Consider the following 20,648-nt stretch of genomic DNA (forward strand, 5'->3'; position numbering starts at 1 on the left):
AAAAATCCCCCAAAGACTGCATCCCAGCATGGGCAAGAAGGAAACTGGGCATGTGCCAGCGAGGATGTCAGCTCAACTTGCAGCAGGTTTCCAGCACTGGAACGCAGTCCAGCACCATGCTCCTTTCATCATGTCACTTTTCTTAAGCACCAAGATTTTTTTTCTGCTTTGTATTTCTGGCAAGAAACCTTTGCATTTAGGTAAGAAATAAAGCCTGGGATCAGATCTGTACTCTGCAGCCAAGAAGATCAGCGTTTTAATGAATCAAATATATTCTAAACTAAATGTAACCTCTTAGCGCTCAAAAATTTTGAGCGCGACTAACTTCAAGAAAAAGCCAACAATCAAACTCATTTCAGCTCTCTCTGGCTGTGAACTGGCCACAGGCCAATCAATTATCTTGAATTTATTCGTTATTCAACTTCCCTGTAACAGCCAATTTCCAGGCTGTGAATTGTAGGTGAGCAGTTCCTCCTGCGATGGCCACACTCTCATTTCAGACCAGTTTGCAGGGAAGCAGTTTCACTGGGCTGCTTGGGAGCAACGCTTGGCCCAGGGCCATACACAGCATTACATGGACTGGAGCAAGGCAGGATGCTGTAGCTGGCACGTTCAGCAATAGACAGTGCCGACAGGATTTGGAGGGACATAAGTTGTCTGACATCCAGCAGCAGCGTTTACAGATGCAAATACAGCCCAAGCTGCAAGGAGCATCCCCCAAAGGCTGCGCAGTCCTGCCGGGCCTGGGAAGATACATTTAATTCCTCCCCATTAATTGGTTATTGTGTGGGGAGGACATATAGTGTGAGCTACGTAGCCCTGCATCAGCAAAGCGTGTCTTGTCGCAGAGACCAGATGCCTGCAATTGAAACATGAAGACCCAGCAAGCACGCAGATGTTTGCTAGGCTTGGCAGGGCGGTCTTGGGAGTGGGAGGCTGCAGGGATGAGACCTCAGCTGTTCTGCTCCAGGCTAAACTCATCCTGGCCTGCCCCCGCTTCAGCTGCCCTAGGGGCCGCAGGTTGGGGTGCAGACAGAGCAGGGCACTGGGAGAAGGATGCTGAACAGCACAAACAACGCAAGAGAGGAAGCAGCGCTGGTACTCTGCACAGTCCACGCACACCCCCCACAGCTAGAGCACGTGCAGGCATGGTCAGGGCTTGCGGATACCCAAAGCTCTCACACCTCTGCTTGGAACACTGCACCTTGCTATGACCCGTGCTAATAGAGAAGGAGCCTTTCCTCTGTCCCCAGTCTACCCAGCATCCTGGAAAGATCTCCTAAGCCTTCAAGCTGGAAGAAATACCCTTGCCCATCCAAAGCCTTCTCCTCCCCTAACATTGTTTTCATTTCTCCCTCCCCCCTCTTTTTTTATTCTCAATAAAAACATAATTACAGGCTTTTAAAAAAAGCAAATTATAGTGACATACTTTAATTATCTCCAAGCAATGGAGGACTAAATTACACAGTCGGGGAATCAGAGGTTACCTAAAAATAAAAGCAAGAAGCTTCATTAAATGCTAATTGCAGCTTTCGCCACTGAAGTGAAATTTCAACACAATCTGCCATTGACTCGCTGGGCCATACAAGAGAACACTGGTGTTGGGGAGAGACCCTTGCGCACACACCACACGCCTCCATCTATGGCTGCAGGCTACAGCCACAGGGACCACTTTGCCAAGGGCAAACTGGGTGGTCCAGAAGCCAGGGCTGGGGTGCCCTCCCTCTGGGGCACCCACTGTCCCCCTGAGACCTCTCAGGGGCATCACCCATATTCTCAGCAGCACCGATGTGCTCATTGCAGCCCTCCATCCTCCTTGCTGCCTTCCCGCAACCCAGGAAAATTAAGTTCAAGGTCTCCATTTACATATCCAAAGCTCCAGTGGCCCAACAAGAGCCTGATGCTCTAGGCCAAAGGTTTCAGCTTGGCAGAGGGTCTTGTTGGGAGCTTTGTAGCACAGAAATGAGCTTGACTTGCTTGCTGCAGAGCTGGTACCCCACTGCGTTACAAACTACATCAGCTGCCACAGGCTTTGCTGCCTTCTGCTCTAAACACAAGTCACACCTTTGCTCTGAGCGGCACTCAGCTCTCCTGGGGCCAAAAAGGGACTCTGTGGCCCTCCCTGTAGGAGAGGAGCTGGATGGAGCAAGAAACAAGCCACTCTACTCCAGCCCTGCTCTTTCCATCCCCTTCCTCCAGATTTGCTTACTAAGGAGCTTTGCCATGGCTTCAACAGGAGGCCTCCAGATCTGGGTGGCAGGTGAGCAATTTTTCCCCAGCCATTGCCACAGAGGAGCAAGGGATGAGGTGGCGGGCAAAGCAAGAAACTCACAGAGAAATTATTTTGTTTTTCCATTTCCTATCGAGTTGGCTTAATTGTGCTGCTAAAGTCTGTAATTTGCCTCTCACAGAAGAGAGCTAATGACAGGTTCCACGCTGCTGCTGCTGCTCCGCACAGGGCTGGGGAGATGAGCCCACACAGAGCTCCCAGCTCCAGCCCCTAGCTGTGCCGTGGCAAGGGCACCCAAAAGTTCCCACTAGTCCCTGGAGAAGGGAGCTCAGGAGAAGAGGTACAGCTTGGCAACGGCTGCCAAGGCCGACAGAAAGTTTGAGGAGGGGGGAAATACGAGCAGGTAATGGAGGGAGACAGCATCAGCCTGGGTTTGTCCCTCCAGTTCTCGGATTCCCAGAAAGTGAAAACCACACAGGTCAACCATTCAGGGAACTCAGGCAATTATTGCTATTTAAATTCAACAGCTCTTCACAGAAATAAGGGGAAAATCAGACAAGTGCTTTTAAGCTGTAAGGGAGGTGAGGAAGAGAAACAACAGCGCAGATTTTAGGACAGGTGCCTTATTTGAAAAGCAAAAAAAAAAAAAGTGTATATATACAGAGTACCAAACCCTAGGAATCTAGTATCTACAAATCAGTATTACTCTACTCTTCTGCTCAGCCGCAGGCAGCAGAACTGCCCTCAGAAATCCTAAGCAAAGCAGAAACTCAATCCTAATAGCCATCAGCTAGCTCCCAAAACTGCCCCGGCAGCATCTATCATCACCTCTCTGCAGATACTGGCACCAGAGCCTGCCCAGATCCACGTCGCTCTACATCCATCTCCATTGCTTAGAGACTACTCCCTTTTAATTAGCTTTCATAATCAAATAAGTGTCTAGAATTAAACAGCACTGTATCATGAAATGCCGTATAAAATTAACCAGCCATGTTCGGAGGTCACTGCATCTGCTGCTGAAATGCACCCAGCACTAGGAAGGATACAGGTCTATTTAGCAGCACGCCGTAATGGTGCCAGTAGTGTAGGTTGTAGCCGACAAAAAATGGGGCCAATTAAAATTCTGTGTTGAGACCAGCGAGGTTGGATTTGTGCAAATATTTTGCATATCTGCCTAAGAGCATCTTTATATCATTTAAGCTAAAGTCTGTAAGGAATAAGACTGAATCACTGTAAAGCACACTTACACCAAAATAAGTACCCACATGAGGACTCTTTTGATTTAACACTCCACCAGATCCATCAAGAAATCGGGGTAGCTATTTTGCTTAAATAGGGTCTGGTACAGGAGGAGAACATGAATCTAGTCGAAACCATGTTTGAAGTTTAGCCAAGTGACTTCCCGCAACACCAAGCGAGCATCAAAAGCATCCCTTTGGGATGTGCCATCCCAGCCATCGAAGCCCAGACCCCAGCGTCCAAAGCAACAGCTTCGGAGCTGCTGTGCTTTGCTGGCTGCCAACAGCCGCAGCGCCGCTCCCGCTCCTGCGCACCTTTCTGCTCTAACACCCCACAGCAGCGCAGCCCAAGCAGCTGGCAGGGTGCACTCCAGGGCTGTCTGTGTTTCTAAAGAAGCAATTTGAAGGCAGAAATGTTTGAGAACAAGGCAGACAAAGCAGCACCTTGATTTCACGTGGAAAATGTAGCTCATTCAGCTACTGGAGCAGAGCTGTTAGATCAGTGCAGCTTTCTGCCTCCTGCCTGGGTAGGAAGCATCGACCCAAGTAGATCACCTCACTACCACATGTCTCCTCTTCCCCACACCCCGTCCAGCCCCCGTGTCCACACCATGCCCTGCAGAGCTCCCTGGGCCATCAGAGGACAGATGAGCCTGAGAGATCTGCTTGGCGGCAGCAGGGTCAGTCCTCAGCCACAGCCTCTCTGGAGGACTCAGAGCATCCCTCCTCACAGGCACTGCAAGGCAAAGGAGCGGGATGCTGTAATTAAGGGAGACTCAGCCTTTTATCAGGCAGAATTTGGGGTGGAAAACAGTAGAGCAGGATCTCAGAGCTAGAAACAGCACGAGAGACATCAACCAGAGTTTGCTGGGAGCCCTCTGAACCAGGCAGCATTTCACATCTGATCCGACAGTGATGGATGCGGTGGGAACAGAGCAGTTCTTTCCTCCTGAGAAGCTCTTTTGACAAGTATGATCTTATCAAAGTTTCAAGCTTTTCATTACGCTTCTTTTTCTTTTTTTTAACTCCTGCCTTCAAGCCGCGCTCTGTCCTCTCCACGCCAGCAGGGAACAGTCACGTTTCCCGTCTGGCATTGATCAATGGCTGAAGCTCCCCTCGGTGCTCAGAGCAGCACCAAGGCCTCCCTTCCCCAGGGCAGCCCACCAGAGCAAGAGTGGAGTTATGATTGATACGCAAATAGGTCTACAAACATGCAAAACGTAAGGGTAACTTCATTCAGGCTGAGAGAAGGGAATATATATGCACCTTTGGGCCAGGAGGAACACATGCAAAGGGGTGGGGAGCCATCCCATTGCTTTCGTTGCCTGTGCCAGGTCAGGATGCCACCACCAGCTCCAGCACTTTTGCTGGGCACCTAAAGCAACAACCTGCCCAAAAGCTGGAGGCAGCCCACCTCCCTGGGGCAGGTAGCAGCATCTTCCTCTGCCTCCTTCCCACATCTCCTCTCCAAAAGACAAGCTCAGAGCATCCTCTCCTCACCCAGGAGCAAACAAGCACAGCCACCCCCTTTCCAAGGGCACAGAGACACTGGCAGCAAACACACCAGACCTCCCCAGAACAGACAAGACCGAGATTCTGAACAACCACATACCTGGACCATCCCACATGGCAGCTGGAAGTAGGAAGAGGAACCCTCCCCCCAGAAAGGGCAGAGCTGCTTTTGTTGGCTGGCAACTCCCTAATTAGCCCAGATTGGTCCTGATGGGGAGGGTGGAGTTGCCTCTGAAGGTGGGGGGAAATCTCTAAATATCCCTTCCTCCCTGCTCCATCCCCCCAGCATCCCCCCACACCCTGGGAAAAAGCAAACAAGGAGGAATCAGCCCTTTGTGCCCCAGATCCTGCCCTGAGCACTGGTGCAGCGCGTGCCCCAGCGCACTGAGCCGGAGTGATGCTGAGCTCTGCCCTCACCAGGACCCTCATGACCTGGAGAAGAAGGACACCAAGCCCCACGCTGGCCTGATGCACTAGGCCACCCAAACCCTTCCCCGCCAGCCAAGACCAAGTCACCTCCTGGAGCCTGGAACGAACAGTCACCAAGAGACACCAAACGCTGAGTGCAAAACCATGGTCTTTTATTAGAAATCTCCTTGTATAAAAATGATCATGCTCTACACAGTCATCGAATAATTCATAAACATCCAGGCACTGAACTTTGTTTTTTTTGTGTGTGTTTTGTTTTTTGACTGGTCAGTACATAAAGCAGACATATTTCAATCCATATGGTCATCACATACATTAATTAACCACCTATAGAAATCAGCACTTTGAACACAGTCTAGGTTTTATTTCATTTTATTTTGTTGTCTGTTTTTTATTTAAATTTTATGTATTTTTATTTATTTTTCTTTTTGCAACATATAGAATTTGGTAGGATACGGGAGAGAGAGTGAAGAGGAACGGAGGAAGACAGGAACAAAAGAAAATGGAGGATTAAAAAAAAAGAAATAGAAAACAGAAGGTTCTGCACAACCACAAACAACCTCACAAATTCCAGAAAAGGGAAAATGTTGGGTCTCTTTTTTTTTTTTTTTTTTTTTTTGCCAAGATACAGAAAAAAACCCCAAAGATTTGCCGAAGTCCGTCACCTCTTCCCCACACTACGTCCCCCCTACTCAACTGTTCCTCTTCCTCCATGGGGAGGCATGCATTGTCACGGTGGTCGGTGGTTTATTTTTATTGTTTCTTTATGGGTTTTTTTGCTGCTGTTGATCGCCATCTTCCCCAGGAGCTCTGCCCAGTGGCCCCACCAGGAGCATGTGCCCCCCGCTGCCACCTCCCCATCCCCTCCGGCTCCCCCTCCAGCGTCCTGCCATGAGTGATGCGACTCAGCTCCCTCCTGCGTCGTGGCATCCGCAGCCTCCCTCTATGCCAGGCAGTTGTGATCGCTGGAGCTAAATTGCATGGTTGCTATAGCTGACGTAGGTCTGTTTGGTAGCCAGTGCTGGAGAGAGAGACAAACCTCACATGTATCATTAATGAGGTCCACCCTCCCTTCCTGGCTCCCATCCCGTCACCCTGACCTGACCGTTTTGCCATGAGATGCTGGTGGGGATGTGACACAGAATTTGCTCATGGATCTGGCCAGCGCTGGCACTTGGGATCATTCCCTGTGTGGGGCACTGAGCCATAGCAGAGGGGCTGAGCCCCACAGCAGCCCTTGGGGGCTCTCTAAAGACAGTTCATCCTGAAGAGCAACCCTGGGATGTGACACGAGTCATGGGAATGTGCTCTCAGGCTCCTTTTAACCTCCTTCTGCAGCCTCTTCCAGACAAACCAACAGGTGGTCCGTGTTCCTCAGCTTGCCCCAGCCCTGCAAGAGCACAATCTGGGGTCCAAGCTGGGTGCCCTGCACCCCAGCACACCGGTCCATAGCAGCTGAGCCGCAGGGCACTGCCAATGCCGGCAGTGGGTGGCATGAAGCCAGCCAGCCTAGCTGTGTCCCTCAGCCAGGGATCCCTGTGCCCATGCTGGGGTGCTGGAGGAGCAGGCACCTACTCAAACCTGCTGCCACGTTCCAGCTTCCCCAGCCCTCGGGTCAGGGTTGAACACAGAAGGAGGGAAGCAGCAATGGCTACAACGCCACCGCGCAGCCCAGACTGACACCGGGGGAGTGGCAGCAAGGCCCAGAGCCAGAAAAATGCCAGATAGCAATAAATCCTCCTGCTCCCCACAGGGCTGCACCGCTGCCTTCGGGCTTAGAGGCTGCAGAATGTCACTTGCTTTTAGCAGCAGCCACAGCTCAGGGAGAGGTGGTAGCGGCAGCTTGCAATGCCTTGGCTTGTCTCAGTGCTCCAGCCAGGCACGATGCTCTGCTGAGATCCCACCCTGGGGTCCCCAGGACCAGCAGACACACGGACATCCTCTAGCCAAGGACACAGACAGGTGCTGGGACAGACAGCAAAGCCCGACACCATGAGCAGCACGAACACGTCCCCTGTGGAGACCATCCATCCCCACAGCACCGCGCGGAGGGGACACCCAGCAGCACTCCCTCTGTCTCAGTGCCTTGCTGACAAATGAACCTTGCTGCAGATTTCAGACTGGTGTTCCCAGATAACAATTAGATAGGCCATAAGAAATTAGAGCTGACAGAGCTATTTGTTAGCCTCAATGTTTTCATAGCCAATCTGTCCATATCAAAGTCCTGCAAATTATTTATTCTGTTGTTTATTTAAGGATACGTGACCTGCCAGTGACAGAGTGAAAAACAGCCCCTTGGTCCTGTGCTGACAACCCCACCGTGCCTTCTGTCCCCAGTATCGACGCTGTGCCCAGCTGCTTGCCTTGGCACACCTCAGGAGCGCGCTGCCAGCCGCATCCGCACCGAGCTCCCGCATTCCCCATGCGAGACACATCGGAGCTGGAGATGCGGCAGACAGGAGGCTCAGCAATCCCGGCTCCCGGCACATACAGTCCCCAGAGGCTCCTGCTGCAAATCCCGTGGGGGAGAAGGATGCTCAGCGCAGCTGAGAGCATATGGGAATGTTTGGGTTCAGGTCCTGGATGAGGTGCTTGCTGCAGCCAGGCCCCCGAGTGCCACTGCAAAGCAGGTACCGGCCCTTTGTGCCAGCAGAGCCCTGGCCAGGAGCCGTGTGTGGCTGGAGGGAGATGAGGTCACGCGTGCACAGCATCACAGCCTGTGACACTGATGCCATGGGAAATCTGGCACCCCAGGACAGGGCTGGCATGCTCCCACCAAGCCCTTCCTGTGGGGAGCCCGCAGATCCCCCCAGCCTTGCATGAAGCATCCCTTGCACAGACAAAGCAGGGGTAACAGAGGGACCCCTACCCACTGCCATGCTGGGATAGGACCACAGACCTGCAAGAGCGGCTGACAAAAGCCACCTCCAGCACGGGCGGTGAGGGGGGTCTGACCATGTAGCTGCCCTTCACAATGCAGACAGGTAGATGAAAGTCAATTATGCAGAAAGACTGCTTACAGAGAGACATCGCGTACAGACCCACCGCCAGCGAGAGGCATTACACAGAGCGATGTGGATACAGAGGTTATACGGAGATGCCAAGGGATATTAAATAGCTCAGGTTGGAAAGAGAGTCTGGGATTACAAAGGCAGTCATGGCTTTCCATGGAAATGCTGTTTGGTCTCCATCCCACTGATGCTGGAAACCAGAAACTCTGCTGATACATGAGGAACATTTGTATTTCCATGGTGTTTTTTTTAGATTAAGGCCAAATGGGATTTCCCTTCACAAAGGAGCCCAGCAGCACTGGCTCCAACAATTCCTCCTCCTGCAAGGCTCTGGTTTTGGAAACCCAACCACAGAAGAGATGTGCACCCAGTTTGCCAGGGTTTCCCAAGCCCCCAGCCTCTCTTCCCAGGGGAGACTGGTGGCTCTGTCCCTGTGTCAGCCTTAGCCCCAGCCTGGCCCTGGGAACAGCCCGCAGGCAGACAGCAAACACCGTTCTCCATCAGCCACACCAGACCCTGCCCGGGAGCAGCTCCAGGCACCCAGGGTTGGCTGTTAGGATCCTTTTCCAGGTGTTCGAGCAGATTTCTGTGTGCCCCAGCCAGCATCTCACCCAGCAGCAGCAGGAGCGTGTCTCCAGCGTTATCCCCCCTGCTACCCGCCCAGCAGCATTTCCTATGGGATAATGCAAACAGGCCTGTGGAGGGACCGGAGCGCTAGGAGTGATCCTCATCAGAGGGAGGATCAGCTATTTGGCTGCGGTGATGGAAAACGGCATTTCTTGGGTGGGTATTAATGAAGGGAAGATCTCCCCTGCCCACAGACAGATGATGCTGTCCCCTTGCCAAAAGCCAGCTCATGCCCCAGCTGGAGCACAGGTAACCAGAGCGCACCTCCCTCCTCAGGGTGGCTTTGGGTACAGCGGGGTGCAGCGTGGCCCCTAGCCTGCGAGATGCATCCCTTCCCACGCCACCCTGGCTCCTGGGGGACAGCGGGCCAAGCCATGGAGCGGGAGGGAGCTGAGATGTCCCTTTGCCAAGGAGCAGCGCTGCCGGCATTGCCCATGGAGGACAGCACAGCTACAGCCCACCGGCGAGCCGGGGCTTTGGGCTCCTCAGCACCACATCGGTCCTCGGCAGAACCAGCTTCCCAACCCCACGGGGAGCCACGTTACCTTGTGTTTCCAGATTTTCGCAGAGCTCTGATTTAGCTTCTCCATTGGGGCGGAAACCTCCCTTCTGAGAGAACTTGTTGGACATGGTGGCCGCTGTCACCACCGCCTTGAGGCTCCGCTTGCGCTTAGGGACGTTCTGCTCCGGGTGGAAAAGGATGATGTACACCTTGGGCATGTAGAGCATGCCCAGGGACACCGAGGCACTCAGACTCACCGAGATGGTGAGCGTCGTGGTCTGGATGTACATCTGCAAGACACAAGGGCATGAGCTGAGACCCACCGCGGCTCTGTAGGATCCAGAAAGGGTCAGCCGGGAAAGGAGGAGAGGAAACGGGGCAACACGGAAAAGTTGGGGTTAAAGAAACGAAGGGGTGGGGAGCCAGGGTTGCAAATGTTGGCAGTATTGGATCTTAAACGTCAGACTTGACTTGTTGCATGGGCCAAGGTGCACCTGGAGAGGCCTTCAGCTCATTTCTGCTGCTTTCCCACCTGCAAACACAGGGAGGCTGTGCTGATGCCCTGACCCAGCCTCCCTGTGCCAAGCCCTCCCAGCACTCATGCATGCTCCGGCAGCAACCTGCCAGCATCTCAACGCAAAAACATCACCAGAGACAGACCCCCCACACCCTCTTCACCCACCCTCTCTCCTCCCCAGCACTCACAGCACGCTTCACCAGCTGCAGGGCGGGAGCTCCAATGCTGCGGTGATGGGCACAGCAAGGACACCCACTCCCAGGGCACCCCCTGCTCCCCCATCTCCTTTCAACAGGTAATTCCCATTCCCCAGCTGGTTGCCTGGGCCGTTGTCATGTAAGTCACATATTACACACCGACGTTGCCTTTCTGCAGTCAAAACTAATTTCACGCTCACTGTCCAGGACTAACAGTGACAGATGTTTTGCAAAATGAAAGCCCATTAATCTGACTGTAGAATAATCCATTTTTTCTATGGAAAGCATTTGGCAGGCTCCTCACAAGCCGAGGGCATCTGAAGCAGGCAGCAATGGGAGGTGAAGAGACCCTTTCCCTCTGTCCATCCCCACCTCTCGCCCCTGAGCAACATGGGGAGACCAGGTGGTCAAGCCCCTCCATGAGCATCCCTGCCGTGTCAGCATCCCTGCTCCTGGCACAGGGCTCTGTTCTCTCCAGCATCCTCTCTGCTGTGTAGCTCACATGCTGGCTCTCTGGGCTGAGCAGGGAGGGGGCTCCAGGTCTTTGGGCGCCTTGGCATGCACTTTTTTTTCTTTTCCAGCTGTGCTTAGATGCCATGGCTCTTTTTCAGGTTGCTAACAAGGTTTCAGAAGGAGGCTGAAGGCAGTTCCTGAACTTTATCCCATAACTCAGTCACAGCGTGGTACCCAGAGTTTCTTCTGTAGTTGTTTCATACATGGGATTTAGTGCCCTGCAAGGCGGCAGGACCTGAAGGAGCCAGGGGAAGCCTGGGGGCTGCAGCATCAGGGAGGGCAGGGGGTTCCTCACCTCCCCAAGCCACGCACACTTAACCTGGGCGCTTATTTTCTGGAGTCACTAGAGCAAACAGGTGGTGGAGGACAGGAGATGAGGCAGAGGCTCTACACGGCTCCCTGGGGAGAAGGTGCATGAAGGTAGCTCCATCCCACGAGTGTGAGCTGGCAGGAGGCAACAGCTCCCAGCCAGGGCTGCCATCCCACCCCAGGACCAGCAAGTCTCAGCTGTGACCATGCAAAGAAAACAAACACAGCAGCCCAAAGCGTTCCAACTCAACCCAAAAGAAGAAAAACCAACAAAGCTTGTTCTGAGTCAACTGAAAAGTTTTGTTTGTCCCCAGAATAAAACCTCCTGCTGTCACATGCGCTGGTTTGTTTGTTCCGCCTTCTCTCTATATGCACGCAGAGTCAATCTAGGCAGTTTTTGGAACTAAAAATGTCATTTCATCAAGGAAAGTCAAAACATATAGCTGTGCCAGAATATCTGCTCTTTTTTTTTTTTTTTTTTTTTTTTTTATCCTTCCTTTATTTTTTTTCACACTGCAACTCTACAGACTTTGCCGCAGGTGTCCTGGACTTGCCAGGAATGAGGGCAGCGCCGGGACACGAACCGCAGGCACCCCAACCTCTGTTCCAGGGACCAGCACAGCTCTGCTCAGCACCACCCCATGGGGCACAGCGGAGGCTCAGCTGCCCTTCACCTCCCCGGCTCCCCCGCCTGCCCGCCCTCCTGATCCTCAGCAGATGCCTTTTGGAGGAGCCTCACTTTTCAACCCAGTGATTTCCATATTTCTTGCCTCTGCAGTGACTCCCACCCATGCCTCGGGACTCGGAGGCGTTTCAGCAAAGTGGAGAGAGCAGCTGAGCTTGAGCTCAGACAAGACATCTCCACGCACGCGTCCCTCTACGCGCCCGGGCAGGGTCTCCATCTCTCAGTGCCACCAGGGACTCCCCTCCACCCAGACCCCCAACTCCAGGTTCTCCATGCTCCCCCCCATCTCTTAGCCCTCCTCCAATCCCTGCAGCACCTTTGGGGGCTCACAGGGCCACCATGGCTACTCTAATGATGCGTTTGCCAGAAACAGCCCCGTTTTCTGCAGCCCAGCTGACCTCAGTCGCTTTGTATCACACCACAGCAAGCCCTTTTCAACTCAGAGAGGAATATTTTTAGCCTGGAGTCTAACCACAGCCACGAAGCACTGCACAGTTAACCTTTTGCCACATCAAAAAATGACCATTTCTCACTTCTATTGGTTCCTACTCTCTTAATTGCTTTCCAGCCCAGGACCCCACTTTGCCCCTCCGTTAACGACACTTGAGTTTCCTCCGGAGCCCTTTGAGCCAAGCGCTGCAGTTATCAAAGAACTTACAGCTCCCGGTTCAGCAGCATCCGCTGCCTCATGGATAGGATCAAAGAACACAGCCTGTCTCTGACTCAAGATGATGACGCTGTGTCAAGGGACCACAGCAACCTAAATACCCAGCACAATTTCCCAAGCCCAGCACTGTGCTCAGCCTTTGCCCCAAGGCTGGATGAGCCCGTCTTGCCCCGGCGGAGCAGCCCAAGCTCCAGGCACAGCCTGTGTTTGTCCCAGAACAAATCTCTGCCATCAGTTGGATACTCCCCTGCTCTAAATCCATGCCTGGCTCAGCTACAAGAGATTTTGCACCACCACAGGTGTTGGGGAAGGGAAAACCCACTCAACCCTCATCCAGTGCTGCTAAACAAATCACTGGACAGTCCTTTTCATTCCTTCCTCTCTCCCTCTTTTCCTTTGCTGAAAGCAAATGTGATAAACAGAGAACCAGACAATGACACCGCTGTTCAGCTGCTGCCTTATCAGTGCAGGAAATTGTCTCTTTCTTTAGATCCTCTGTTATTGCTATTTCTGTAATCCGCTGGGATCGGCAGGGATAAGAGGTTCTTTTGAGAAAAGGCTTGGGGGACTTGTTATAATAATATGCCACCTCCATGCAAAGTTGTAGGCACGAGGTAAAGCAAAATAAAATAAAAATTGAGATTTTTATCCAGCTCTTCTGGGCCACGAGGCAGCCTTGGCCACAGCCTCAGATGGGCTTTGAGCCGAGGTGCTGAGCACTGTTTGGAGCTGTGGGTCTGCCCCATGGCATCCTCAGGACTCAAGCAGAACTCAGGCCATGCTCTGTGGGGAGAACAACAGCCCAGCCGATGCCCCTGGCTTTTCTTTTCCCAGGTGTGCTGACCCTCCACAGAGCCCAACAGGGCCTTGGTCCCAGCAGCAATGGGGCGCAGGCAAGGGGATCCCTCCCTGCAGTGACCTGGGGACACACTGCTGAGCATCCCGGGCAGCACCAGCACCACCACGGGGTGATGCCAATGCCAACACTCCTGATTTTCATCCCAAGGATGTGCTCAGAGCCAGATCCTCTGTGCAAGCTGCATAAGGATGCCTTTTTTACCTTTTTCTTGCCAAGACTGAAAACCAGAAGCTAAAGCATCGGGGCAGCACCGAGCACCCAATTCCTCTAGCTGCCCCTCTGAGTGCATCCATCACCCTTCAGCCACAGCCTGGAGATGCTCGGAGCTCACGTCCCATGGCAGCACAGCCAAGCACCAAGCTGAAACACCACAAACCCCTCCTGGGATTGCTCAGCAGGCACCGTGGCAGTGGCAGGCTTTGAGAAATAGAGCTGCATCCAAGGGGAGTTGGGAACATCACTTTTTCCGCCTCTAATCAGCTTGTTAGCAGCCTAATAACAGAGAAGCCCTGCACATTACAAGCCCCCAAAGTGAGGCACAGCCTATTGTCGAACTGCTGCTTGACAGCCAGTTTTCGGCAGCCCTAAATTATCCCATGACAAGCTGCAGTGAAGAGGTGAGCAACCTTGCGCATAATCTACAATCATTATCATTTCCATCTTTATTACCCACAGTATGCCGAGCACATTAAGGAGGCTTTAAGGGAGCTTTTGTTTTGCAGTAATTTCTTAAAAAACCTGCTTTCTTGTTAGTATCTCCCCTGCCATCTCATCAAAATGGAAATGCTGCAAAAGGCTCCGTTTATTTCCTTTAATTCTCCTGCACACTTCCAGCCAACGCCGGCTAGCTCAGTAAAGGCTTTTTGGCTGAGCCAAGGTTAAAGGTGCTTGTGCAGACCCAGCCTGCTGGAGCTCCAGAGTGTGATGCTCTGAGCAGAGCCAGCTCTCCAGGACATGTCTGAAACTCTGGTGTCCACAGCAAAAGACCTCTCAGCAAACCACCCCTGGCCCTTCTGCAACAGGCGTTCCCAAAAGCCATGGCATCAGCAGCTCAGCATCACCAGGGAGGACACCCGGGAGACACTGTCCCAGTTGTGATGGGTCCAGAGAGGGAATCCGGGCAGTGGGTCACCCCAGGGATTTCCAGGGAATAGCAACACTGAGGTTTATTTGTCACAGGCAGCTCCAGGCTGGCAGGCGTGAGCTGTTCGCATTTAACATAAATGCAATTCTTGTTTTGGCTGGCAGGCAAAGGGGATTTGGGTCTCATTCATGAGATTTTTCTCCTTTGTTCTCACTCCCTCTCACTTGAGCACAGAGCTTCACCCAGGCTGGCCTCAGTCCCATGGGTACTGGCACCAGGACCACCCTCCGGGAAGTGAGGATGGGGACGAGGATGGACGGACAGGTTGTTTCACAGCACAAATCCACATCTGGAATTATCTGGCATGGGCCTCGTCTACACTGTGTGCAGAGTCACATCCGGAGTCGCAGGGGATGCTCTTCTCCCCAAACCACTCAGCCACACTGCTCCCCCCGCCGCTCTGTGCCACCTTGCCCGCCGCAGCCCCGCCGAGCAATTTGTTGTCGGTGCCGTGTTGCCAAACACACAGGTGTTAATTAAAATCACAGCGAAATGGTAATCGAGTAAGAAGCTGCAAATTGCCATGCATCCTGGAAAGGGAGGGGACGTGCTGTGGGGTTTCTCTGCTCCCTCTCCTTCACCCTTGCCCTCCACTGCTTCCAGCTCTCGGGGATTTCGGAGGGCAGCTCCATCTCTCCAGCCTCCATCACTGACTCAGCACTGGGAAAAGGTGCTGGCTAGACAGTGCTTGGTCCCTTTTCCATGCAGAAATGGTGCTCACGACACCAGGGACCTGGATTTGCCTTGGGGGCTCATCCTCCCCCAGCCCACAGAGCAGCAGCCTGGGCTGCCCACCGCTACCCTGCCCGGCGAGGGGCAGCAGGGCCACCAGGGCACAGAAAACCAGAGCGAGGAAATGAAACAGGAAAGTCTCTGCTCCCCAGCAGAGCAAGAAGTTTGCAAACCAACTCTTCCCACCATGATTCCCAAGCTTGCAGGACCGCAGAGAAACACCCCTCCTTGCTTAGGACCTGTAAGCCTCTCTCAGCCCCTTTCCTTGCAGCCCACAGGGCCACCAGCCAGACCCCTCCCCACCTCCCTTACCTTTTCCGCCGACTGCGACGTCCCAAAAAATATAGGGATGAAGGCTAACCACACAATGCAAGTAGTGTACATGGTGAACCCGATGGGTTTGGCTTCGTTAAAGGTCTCCGGGACCCCGCGGGTCTTAATAGCATACACAGTGCAGGTGACCATGAGAAGCATGCTGTACCCAAGCAAACAGATGAGGGAGAGGTCCGAAATGTCACATTTGAGGATGCCCCGGGCAAAGTGGGGGTTTGTAGTCCGCTGGTCCTCGTAGTCAATGACAGAGTGGGACGGGTCCACGATGAACCAGATGCAGACACCCACGAGCTGCAGCGAGATGAGGCTGAAGGTGATGACCAGCTGGGAAGCAGGGCTGATGAACCGGGGGGCACTCACCGACTTCTTGCCCTGCTCGAAGATGCGGTAGATGCGGTTGGTCTTAGTGAGCAGGGCGGCATAGCTGATGCTCATGCCAAGCCCGAGGAAGATGCGCCGCAAGGAGCATGTGCTCAAGTCAGGCTCAGCGATCATGAGGAAGGTGGTGGCATAGCAGAGGAAGATGCCCGTCAGCAGGACGTAGCTCAGCTCCCGCCCCGATGCCTTGACAATGGGCGTATCGTTGTAGCGCACAAAGGTGACCACCACGAAGAGGGTGGCAACGATGCCCACAATGGCGATAAAGACAGGGACCACAGCCCAGGGTGAGCTCCACTCCAGCTTGATGATGGGGATGGGGGTGCAGCTGGTGTGGTTCTCGTTGGGCCGCTCGTTGAAGTGGCACCGCTTGCAGTGGAACTCATCCAGCTGGTACTGGTAGCCATCGCAGCGCTCGCAGTGCCAGCAGCAGGGAATGCCTTTCACCAACTTCTTCCTCTCGCCCGGTTTGCAGGGCAGGCTGCAGATGGAGCTGGGGAGCTGGCTCCCGCCCCCCGGCCACAGCATGTTCTCCACCTGTGGGGCGAGATGGCACCAGCCCTACTGATGCTCGAGCTGGGCATCAGTCAAGCATTCCTGGGGCACGAGGGGATGCCTCGCCTCTGCTTGTGGCAGCATTGCCTGAATCCGGCCCCTCACCCCACCAGTACATCCCATGAAGGACCCCAGCCCTACCCAGCTGGGACAGGGAGGCAGTGAAGCTCTCCATCAGCCCTTTGGGAAGATTCAACGCCAGAAACCCAAAACAAAGTCCCTTCTTCCCTGAGAAAACCCCCTCTGCTCTGTTTTGGCTTCTAATTCCCTTACCAGAGCTGCAAAGTTGGGTGCCTGAGCCAGTGGGACATGGTCACACACGCTGACGGTGGGTCACCGTGGCCGAACCACAAGCGTGTACTCGGGGGACACCCTTCCCTCTGACCCTCCCCCAAGTTTGGCTGCCAAACTTGCACCCATGGGCTCCTGCCACCCAGCCAGGTTTGCTACACCCTACATGGCCTCCGTGGGTGCAGGAGAGATCTGCAGGACCTTCCCCTTGGCACGGCCCGTGCACGGCCACGCCACAGGACCAGCCAGCCCCCAGCCTTACTTTTAGGTGGAGGTGGTCAGTCCATTGCCCGATGACTTTGTACTCAGGAGTGGAGTTCCTGATCTGGTACTGGTAGATGTCGTAACGCCCCGGCGCGTCTCCGTTCTCGTTGAACGTCACGGGAGTCCCAGCAATGCCTGCAAGAAAGGGAGGGCTCAGCACCCAGCAGAATGGGGTGCTCTGGGTGATGCTGTCAAAGGGGGCTCTGGTTTGATGCTTCCCCTTTGGCGTGGGGTTTCTCACTGCTGGGAGTGCTGCAAGCTGCCAGGATGATGCCAAAGCGGACACAGGGTGGAGGAAACAGCTGAGGAAAAGAAAACCAAGCCCAAACCCAAGCTGGTGCAGGGACCTGATGGTATCAACCCTCCAACCACCCCAGGAGCCAGAGCTCACGGAGCAACGCCAGGCACCGAGCGCTGTTACACCAGCCAGTTTACTGCTTCTTTTAAAAAGCGGGGGGAAAGCAGCTTTAAAGTCAAATCAAGTGAACTGTGCAAATAAACACTAATGAAAGCAAGGAAGAGAAAAATCAAGCAAGAGGAAAAATAAATAAAGGAGACATTGCAGAGGAGATCACAGAGTGGAGATACATAGAAGTAATAAGGAGGACAAGACAGAGAAAATGTTTATTAAGAAGACAGAGGAAAAGATGTGTTTCCAGAGATCTAATGATGGACAAGGACACAGCAGCGGGACTCAGTGGGACCTCTGCCAGTCGTGATGCGAGGAGGCAGCAGGGGGAGCGGGCAAGGGGAGAGGCCAGGCAGGCAGGACCACAGGGCGAGGGCAGGATCGCAGTCAGGTTACTCTCCAAAGGCTCCCAGAAGTAGAAGCTCAGACCTCCTCATCTGCTGAGCTGCTGCAGAACCACCCCGTCTTTGCACCCAGCATTTGCAGCATGGCGAGTCTCAAATGGTAACACCAATAATTGCAGGTGCTGCTGCGTGACCCATCACAGGGAACAACCCAAGACACCCAGCCCCACGGGACCACTCCTCCCCACCGCCCCGGGCACGGACAGACCTGAGAAGTTGACGTTGCGGATGTACTTGAGCAGCTCCACACCATCCACTGGGTCCATCCTGGGGCACAGCCCCACCTTGCCAGGGCACAGGTTCTTGTGCATGTTGTGCAGAGCGTGCCCCATGGCGTAGACGGCGTCGATGACAAATTGAACTTTGCCCTCCTGCTCGTACGAGGAGTCCTGGCCGATCCGCTCTCGGTCTGCAGACACACATGAAGCAGGGCTGCCATCTCCCTGCCATCCCAGCCGTTTTCCGCTGGGACATTTCTGCTGCAGCTAAACCCTTGCAAACAAGCCCCCTCTGGACTGAAGCAGCTGGAAACTCCAACACCATTCCCAAAACTACAAACCCATCAGCCAGCCAGGGTACCTCTTTCCCAGCGGGAAGTTTATGCTATCTCGGCATGCCCTGGGAAGGTGCAGCAGGGCAGAAACGCATCTCAAACACCACCAGACTCCCCCCAGCACAAACCCCACATCGCAGATGTATTTCACAGTGCCAGCCCAAGGCACCGGCTGTATCTGCTCTGCCAGGGCTCTGGGCTCCAGCCTCTCCACCCCCTGGAAGTCCTCCCATCGCCTGTGTGTCCCTTGTCCGGAGGGGTCAGGAGGGACAGCTGGGGGGACGCTGTGGCTCTCACCCCAGCCCCTCTGAGCAGCACACGGGAAGGTTTGGGGTCCGTGAGCTGGACTCTGCAGGCAGGAGGAGGGTGACATGCAGCCAGGGAACAGGTTTACTGGGGAAATACCCAACTAACCTCCCTGTAACGTAGTTCTGAAAACGTGGGTGCTGGCACCCAACTGTGCTTCCAAGAGCCCTTGGGGTGTCACATCCCCCAGCCATCCCTGTACTCCCAGGTCCCTCAGTGGGACCTGGGCTGGTCTGTGATCAACATCCCATCCTCACCCCATGGGCTGACCTCCTTCATCTTGCCAGGAGCTCCCACCAGCTCAGTTTCTATCAGCAGCATCAAGGGACTGCCCAGGCAGTATCATCACTGGGTGCATGTCCCCCATCTCACTTCCCAAAGTCTCCTGTCACCCTGCTCCCCTTGTCACCCTCTACCATCCTCCCACCCCGCTGACCCTGCACCCCCCTGCAGCCTCCCCAGCCACCCAGGCATGCAGGATCCTGCAAGGATCTGGTAATTACAGCGACAGCTGCCTGCCTCTCCTGTCATAACTGTCCTTAATGGGACCAGAAACATGTTAATCATTTAGCAAAAGACACCGATTAATGTAGCATGCTGTTAATTACAGCTAAGAAAGCATCTCCCATGCCACGACGAAGAGCCATGGCCTCTGCATCTCCATCACCGCCTCTGCAGCACGCCCGGGCACCCCGCCAGGCCACAGGTCCTTTCTTCAGCAACAGCAAAAGGGAAGGAGAGTTTCTCAGGGAGCTGAGGACATGGCCTTCATCCTCTGGAGAGGCAGAGGCATCCTAGAAAGCCATGCAAGGGTGTCCAAAATAATTAATTCTGGCTCCACCATGCACGGATGCTCCCTGATGTAAGGTGGGGGTTTCCAGGGACTGCAGGAGAGCAGGGCACGCGCCTGTGCGGATGGGGACAGAGAAGGCACGAGGCAGCAGCGGTTGCTGGTCTCCTCCCTCCCTGCTGCAGGAAGGTGGGACGAAGCCAGCGCTGGATGCTGAGCAAATCTTCGCTGAGCAGGGACGGCCCCAAGAGCCACATGCCCGGAGGTCCCCGCACCGGGACGGAGAGTGAAACGTGCCACTGACAAGACACTAAAGCAAACTGATAGCGAACTGACCAACAAGAAAGGATGATATCAAGGAGGTGAATTTATAGCCCATCCTTCAAAGTTATAAAAATGCTTTCGGACTACGTGGAGATTACTCATGCAAAACCCGTCAAGTTATCCTTTCTTCCGCGTTATTGACAAGAGCTATTAATCTTCTCCCTCAACTTTGGGCCTTTCCCCGCATTCATCTCTCAAGGAGCAGACAAGCCACTCTATCTTGTCAAGATAATTACCCATTAAAAAAAAGGGTGTAACAGAATGCCCAGGGGAGCTGAGCCTGTGGGGATGTCCCAGCCCCACTGCCACCTCCAGCACCATCCTGCCGCTCCGCAGAGGCTGCCCAGCCTAGAGGATGCACAAGACCCAGGACTTGTCCCTTCCCAGCTCCTCAGCTTCCCAGCAGGCGCCTGAAATCCCACACAGGTCCCAGCAAGTAAAACACAACCTGCTGTGATCAGGCAGGCTGCAGAGGCTGGGGTTTCCTCCTGAACAACCCTCTGGCTTGCAGCGAGCAGCGTCAGCCCAGCAGCGTGGTGGGAGAAGCTGGCTCCAGTGCCAACGCTGAGCCGTAGCGGATAAGCAGCATCCCCAGGGATGTCTGGCCAGCACCTTGCCCCAGGTCCCAGCTGCTTTTTGCAGACGGGAATTAGGCTGGTGCACACACAGGCCAACACGAAGCAGAAAGCCAAGGCTTGTTCCCAACATGGAGACAATAATCTCCGCCAAACTTGCAGTAGATGAGGGCCACAAAAAGGATGTGACCCCACTGATTATAATAGCAGGGTCGTGCATTGTTCTACAGGGCTGATAATTAATTTTCAAGTGCCTGATGAGCCTCCGCAGGCAACCCTCGGAGGATGGGCTCA

The 20,648-nt window shown here is 54.0% G+C and overlaps 1 protein-coding gene across 2 annotated transcripts in view; it reads right to left on the reverse strand.

Annotated features, from left to right (window-relative positions):
• Nucleotides 1–5,544: 5,544 nt before the first annotated feature.
• The window catches only part of GRM4 (glutamate metabotropic receptor 4), a 54,383-nt gene continuing 39,279 nt past the window's right edge, over nucleotides 5,545–20,648 (reverse strand). The window contains exons 7-11 of one of the 2 annotated variants that reach the window (XM_040616834.1): nucleotides 18,015–18,215; nucleotides 16,992–17,128; nucleotides 15,485–16,420; nucleotides 9,593–9,839; nucleotides 5,545–6,430 (exon numbers count right to left, since the gene is read on the reverse strand). In XM_040616834.1, coding sequence (XP_040472768.1) covers nucleotides 6,381–6,430; nucleotides 9,593–9,839; nucleotides 15,485–16,420; nucleotides 16,992–17,128; nucleotides 18,015–18,215 — 1,571 coding nt within the window. In that variant the 3' untranslated portion in view covers nucleotides 5,545–6,380. The remainder of the gene's footprint in view (nucleotides 6,431–9,592; nucleotides 9,840–15,484; nucleotides 16,421–16,991; nucleotides 17,129–18,014; nucleotides 18,216–20,648) is intronic. The other variant, XM_040616835.1, reaches the window with a different exon arrangement.

This window comes from Falco naumanni, chromosome 17 (assembly GCF_017639655.2).
Source record: "Falco naumanni isolate bFalNau1 chromosome 17, bFalNau1.pat, whole genome shotgun sequence".
Lineage (NCBI taxonomy): Eukaryota > Metazoa > Chordata > Aves > Falconiformes > Falconidae > Falco > Falco naumanni.